At 42.4% G+C, this 6893-nt stretch overlaps 1 protein-coding gene across 1 annotated transcript; it reads left to right on the top strand.

Moving 5' to 3' along the window:
* The first annotated feature begins 464 nt into the window (after positions 1 to 464).
* Positions 465 to 1559, top strand: LOC142210092 (adenosine receptor A1-like). Its single transcript, XM_075279121.1, has one exon. The coding sequence runs from the start codon at positions 465 to 467 to the stop codon at positions 1557 to 1559; it is 1095 nt and encodes a 364-aa protein (XP_075135222.1).
* The last annotated feature ends 5334 nt before the right edge of the window (positions 1560 to 6893 follow it).

Genomic DNA, 6893 nt, shown 5'->3' with positions numbered 1-6893 from the left:
TGTCCTTCACGAGGCAATGTGATTTTTATCTAATCCGTTTTTCATACAGCTGAACACATCTGGAGATATTGAGTTCCGTTTGTTTGAGCAGAATTTTTGGCTGCATATTCAACGTAAAGCAAACACTCCACAGTCCCCCTGTTCTATGGGAAGGAACTAGGCTAATAATGCTCTTGAAAGAGTGATTTCGCTAACCGTCTCGGTAAATCCCTTATCTGCACGTATTGTTTGGATTGCTTTCAATTTGCCACAGAAATATCCTTGTTTGCCAAGAGCTCATAATATTTACCCGGGGACGGACGCTTTGCCAGGACTACCTGCAACGTTGATGAGAAGGATGATTCTGTCTTTAAGTTAGGATATGCGGTCTGCTTTTTTACCCCATAGTCATCCCTGCGTGTCCGGGCAGATAAAGACTAGATGATGGATTTTATTCTCTGAGTTTTACTTCTTCGGCTTCTCCAATGCTCGAGAATATTTCTTCCACTTGGAATTGCAGCTACTGCAGCTCAAGTCTACTCGGAGACACAGTGAAGATTTCTCTCATGGTATTACTTATCGTTACGATCACAACAGGCAATGTGGTAAGTCTCCTAGTCTTTTTGAGGACCAAGCAGCTCAGGACTTCTCAAGGTTTCCTTAAAACCTCTTTAGCTCTTGCAGACTTGGCAGTTGGCGTTCTAGTTGTGCCTTATTCTGTATACATGGAAGTTACCCGGATTGTTTATGGGCTGGAGAAACTTGGAGAAACAACTTCATCCTACTTAACGTCCCAAGTCCCTTGTTTCATCATGGGACCTATTTTTGCTGGTTGCACCTTTGTTTCCATATCCACCATATTCTTGCTGTCCGTTGAGAGGAGCATTGCTGTACTGAAACCTCTCCACAAGAGGATTGTGATTACAAGGAAAAGAACTGGGTACCTTATTGTCTTCTCCTGGATTTTCAGCTTTACGTTAGCTATGGTGCCCATGTTTTTCAGTCGAAACATATCTCTGGAGTACAATTCATGCAGCAAAATGTGCAACTATGTAATCACCGCAATGCCACCACAGGACCCTGCCTTGAATATAATGCTCATCTTTCCAGCCTTTGACTTCTCACTGCTTGGTGGCACCTTTGCCATAAATTTCGTCACCTTCGCAGCTATCAGACAGTACTGTAAAGTTAGGAAGCAGCTAGAGGTTGAAGTCCAGAGCACCTGCAGCAAGGTATCATTCTCAGACATAACTGCGGCCAAAACCATTGGCATCCTCACATTTGCCTTCTCTGCTTCTTTCAGCCCCATTGCTGTGTTCGTGGTGGGCAACGTCTTGGGCTACGTCTGGTGTGAATTTTCTTTCTATGCATTCTGGATACTCACCTCCAATAGCTGCTGGAATGTCGTCATTTACAGTGTCAGAGACTTAAAATTCAGGCAAGGTGTCCGAGAACTTTTCAGTAGACAAGAGCTTAAGTCTCCAAACCACCAGCCGAGACCCCAGTGCCCTGTTAAAGAGGATAGCTCCTCTCAATGTGTTGCTGTCCTGAAAGAGATTTTCCGACCAGAGACTGCTTGACCGTTAAGTGCGGAACAGATTTTTGACATGACAAGAACTCAGAGCTATTTAGAAGAACTCAATCTATACAGAACAATGTTGAATGTGATTAAGCCATTGTGCTCTCGGTGAAGAGACCCTTGTCAAAAGAGATCCTATCAAAGTACAAAGCTATGGAAGTGTCATATAATGATTCAGCACATGTAGTTTCATCTGCTGACATGTCCTCCTCCACAAGTCTCTTCACTTGTACGTGCAAGTTGCTATGAAATAACACAATCACCGTAGGAAACTCTGAGCCCTGTCTTAAGAAGGAAACGCGTCACATGCAATTGGTCAACTTGGTGGAGAGGCTTGGTGGAGAGGAGGTTAAATGCCTTGAGAGCCTAAGCTGAGCCATGTCTCAGATCCCATTAAAGTCGGCATGTCAGTGTGATTCTGCCTTGTGCACAATACCAGGAAAGGATGTCACGAAGCAACACAATGTTATTGCCACCTCTGGCCATTAACGCTCTCTTGTCCGAGATAGTTGGTTGAGTCCCGGCAGGACATTAATATAGGACATTGCTAGTTGGGAAGCATGCTTGTTCTCAGTGTATGTTGGTGCATGTTTACTAGTACAGATGGTTTAATAATGTTACCCCGGAGAGGGAAGGTGATATATGAAATAAACCGATCTAAGCCTAGGTGTATGGACTTCTCAACATGTTCTGAAACATTCACCCCATTACTCACCACTCCTTATACCTAAGTATTGTACCTCCTTGCTTTATATTCCCCTATCTGTACCTGCATCATTTATTTATTAGTGAAGTGTCTTGTGCACTTTACACCATTAAAAAATTAATATGTTTTACTTTTCTGATACCCCGATGTCCTGAGTGTATTTCACATCTGTGTTACGGTTCTCTAATTTTTTTTTTTACATTGGCTAAAGCCCAAATTTTAATCCATTGTGTTTAATCTAGCCTCCGAAATCTCTGTATTAATTTCTCTAATTTCTATGTCATCCAGTGTGCTAGGCTTGTTAACCCATTGTTATTCTGTTCTCTGAAACTCAAGTATACCTACACCCTATTCATAAGGAAGTGTCCTGTATGTGCAGCCTTGTTATGGGGTTAAAGGGGTTGTCCAGCCCCAAATTGCGTTTTCATACTGCTGACCTATGACTTCAGTCACCAGTATGTAATCTATCATGGTCCAACAGAAAGAACCTGTACAGATCAGCTGTTCTGGTAGCTTCTGGAAGGGAATGCACGCAGCCCCGCTCCTATTCCTGTCCACTGCATAGCTGTGTTTCTAGGGAATTGCAGTAGTCTGCACATGCTCCAAATCCACTACCAGCTTCCGGTATACAAAGGCTTACAAAACAGACAATCTGCTCGGGGTTCAATGGTCGGACCCAAACGGACCACATACTGATGATCTATCCTATGAAGAGGGCATCAGAATGAAAAATCAATCTGGGGGTGGAAAACCCCTTTAAGGATTTGTTAAATTTATGGATTTAGCTTAAAATATATATGTTGACAAGTGTTCAATAGAGCTTTAAGGGCAACCTACAATCCATATGTCTAAAGAGGACATGGAATGGAGTGAATTGTCAACTGGAAGTTACTGTTCCCTTTGTCAATAGGATGTGTCCCTATACTATGCCTATACTGGCTGACCCATTGACCAATGCAATGGTAACTCACAGTTGTCAATGTATTCATTTCCAGGAAGAACCCCGGCTCATTTGCCACCATATCAGACATAGAGGCTATTATGGGTCCAACAACCTTAGGGGCCCAATGGGCCCACTGTGTGTGTGTATATATATAGATGGATAGATAGATAGATAGATGGATAGATAGATAGATAGATGATAGATAGATAGATAGATAGATAGATAGATAGATAGATAGATAGGAAGATAGAGATATTAAACAGGCCATTACTTGCTGGATTAATCCAGCAGGTAATAGCCAATTCTCACTTACCTATCTCCGCTGCTGTCCTCTGCCGGTCATGGATAGGAGCGGGGATAGGTAAGTGAAAATTGTCCATTACTTGCGTGAGTAGTCAAAGTACCTTATGGGGAAGAGGGCACAAAATTGTGTGGGGGGGCCTATAATAGGGACCCTTACTGTATGTGGCATGTAAAGTGGGCCCTTACTATATGGGAGTTTGTAACATTGGTGCTTACTGTATGGGGGCCTGTAATGGGGCACTTAATTAATGGAGGCTAGTATTGGAGATAGTATACTATATGAGGACAATAAAGGAGGTAATATACTGTATTGGGGCCTATAAAGGAGAACTTACTTAATGGAGGCTAGTATTGGAGATAGTATACTATATGAGGACAATAAAGGAGGTAATATATTGTATGTAGGGGATGGATTTATTATATAGAGATGCAAAAGGTGGCTGAGATGACATCTCTTATCGGGTACTGTCTTCTTACTGTCACTACAGGGCCCCATTACCAGTAATCTTGCTCGGGGCCCTAATCTAAGTCAAGGGCTTGGTAGCAGGCTAATACTCAAAAATAGGATGCAGGTAGTAGTTACATGTATTTGTATAGTGGGCCTCCATATTGAATTCCACTGTTGGGCCCTAGATACCCTAGACTGACATTGTCCCTATGTAAGAATGTTGGTCATCTCATGATGCAATTGTAGGGTGTTTGGGGCCTGCCTAACCAATGCCTCCAGGCCCTGTCACAGACTGGGACTTATGGACTGACTGTCAGTGTCAGACTGACAGCTATAATGCAATAATATATGGCCATCCTTTGTATTACATAAGCAATAAAAAAGTGCCAATAATGCTCTCAGAGGAAAGTGCTTCTATTTCCTGTTCTCAGCATATCTCCTGCCTGCTAAACTGCTCAAGTCACTGCTCACTGCTGTCTTCACTGAAGACAGGCTGCATTTCATAGAAGTCTATGGAGAAGGAGAGGGGAGGAAGTGAGTGAGTGAGTGAGTGAGTGAGTGAGTGAAAGAAGCAAGAGAGAGGAGCACTCATCTTGGGGAAGTGCTTTAATCACTTCTCACTGCTTGGTACTGATAAGACCTGCCGATATACTAGTATAAAAATGCTACTATTTCCAGTTTTGTCATGTCCCTGGGCTTGTTCCTCTCTCACTGGGCTCATTCCCTCTCCTTTTCATAGACGTCTATGTGACCTGCTTTGTCTGTAAGCTCTAACCAGCTTCACACTGAAAACAGATCTCTCAGTAAACTGAGTAGTTTAGCAGGCAGGAGAGGAGCTGATAACAGCATAACTCCTATGAGCATTCTCATCTGATAAGATATATTACAAAGAAAATTTAAATGACACATCATACCCTTTAAGAATTTTGTTGCCTGCATATTTATTGACGATGGTTTAACCCCTTCCCAATATCTGCCTTACAAGGACGGTGGTGGTGTTTAACTATGGAAGCCACCTGGGAGCTGGGCGGCCACCATAGCCACCTGATGTCTGCCCGATTGCGGGCATTAACCCTTCTGGCGCCTCGGTCAAAGCTGACTGAGGTGCCATTTTCCAGACAGCGCATGGACGACGCCATTTTGCCGGTGATCACTGGCACCTGGAGAAAGCTCCAGGCCAACGTCATGTTGGCATGACAGTCAGGAGCCTTGTAAAGGCTCTCCGGCTTGTCTGCAATGCTTTTCATAAAGTAGCTTGCAAAAGAAATGACAATTATTTGCAATGCATTGTAATGCATTGCATTAGGGATGAGACCCCCTGGGTCTGATAAATCTAATAAATGCAAAAATAAATAAATAAAAGAAAAAAAAAATATATAAAAAATTAAAAAGTATTAATTCTAATCACCCCCTATCCCTAGAACACATATAAAAGTACTGACATACAGTGAAACTCCTACACATTAGGTATCCATGTGTCTGAAAACGCCCGCTCTACAAATCTATGAAAATATTTTTCCCGTAGGTAAACGCTGTAGCAGGAAAAGTACTGTACACACTGGGTCGGACTCGCTTCTATACTGCAGCCCACCATCAGGGCTGCAGGAAATGTGGTTTTAACCGCAATTCATTATTTTTCTTTGACGCTCTATTTACTATCTTGATATTACTCTCCTGAGGAGTACATAACGAAACGCGTAGAGAGGGATACATTGTTATATATTGTTATATTTAGTTAACCCCTAGTGGTGTGTAGTGCCAGGGGGCTTCCCTACCCATGAAATCTACTAGCAATTTTCCCCAAAAGAGAGAGCACCTACTAATGTAGGGGTTTATCAGAGAGCTCTCAGGGGCTTAGTATATGAGGTGTGATGGGATACATTGTTACAGCCCAAGAAACAATACCAGGGTTAAAAACTATCCATGTTAGTATCTCCTCATACTGACCGACCAAATCAACACAAGCTAGGAGTGCAGTTTCGGGTGGGGCAGAACCGAGTGTCAGTGGGGTAATGGAGTGAGGGTTTTCTATGAGTTCTAATGTTTAGAGATCGCTAGTGTGGCAATAACATAGGACCAATTAAAGAAACCCGTACCATCCCCTCCTATTTAATAACCTATGTGTGATTTAGGGTGGGAGCATGGGTGAGTGTTTATCCCTACCCCCACCCTTTGTTTGGTTTTTATTGTATGTCTAAAGAGAACGAGTTCTTATTTTTAGTCAGACTATTAAAAGTTATGTTTTAGTACATTTTTGTTCCAGGAGTACCAGTTTATGTGTTACGAAGCAGGAAAAGTAGCAGGAAAAAATGTCAAAAGTACCAAACCAACGTTTTTTCACAGTTTTGCCTATGATAAGAATTTGGAAAAAAAGTGATCAAAGAAATAGCAATACCGCAAAATTGTATAACTAAAAAGTACAAAAAATAACGTCCTATACAATCCCGTACATGGAAGTATAAAAATGTACGGGTGTCAGAAAAAGACGACTTTTAGAAAAAAAAAATTGGCACAGTTTTGGATTTTTGTTAAGGGGTTAAGGAAAATATCCACTTCAGTAATTAGGAAATGTTTTTTTCCTCCAGCACAGTGTATGGACCTTGAAACTACCGCTAGCGGTTTTTGCCAATTCCACATGGATTTTTCGCTGCCCCTTGACTGTGTTGGTTTTTGCAGGAAGGAGGCTTTTTTCCCACGTGGATTCTGAGATGGATTCGGCGCCAAAATCCATACAAAAAAACTCGTGTGAAAACGTGTGAATGGACCCCTACCCCTGGTTCACATCAGCATTTATATTCCGTCTGGAAGGAGTCTGCATGGAGACCCCCCCCGAATGGAATACAAGCGCAATTGCAAGTGCTGTTGAATCATTCGGGCGGGCAGTGCGCAGCAAGCACACGGACCCCATTATAGTCTATGGGGTCAGTGTGCTTTT

Source organism: Leptodactylus fuscus, chromosome 6 (genome assembly GCF_031893055.1).
Source record: "Leptodactylus fuscus isolate aLepFus1 chromosome 6, aLepFus1.hap2, whole genome shotgun sequence".
NCBI classification, from domain to species: domain Eukaryota; kingdom Metazoa; phylum Chordata; class Amphibia; order Anura; family Leptodactylidae; genus Leptodactylus; species Leptodactylus fuscus.
Note: the sequence above shows the minus strand (reverse complement) of the source record. Positions and strands in the feature narration are given on the sequence as shown.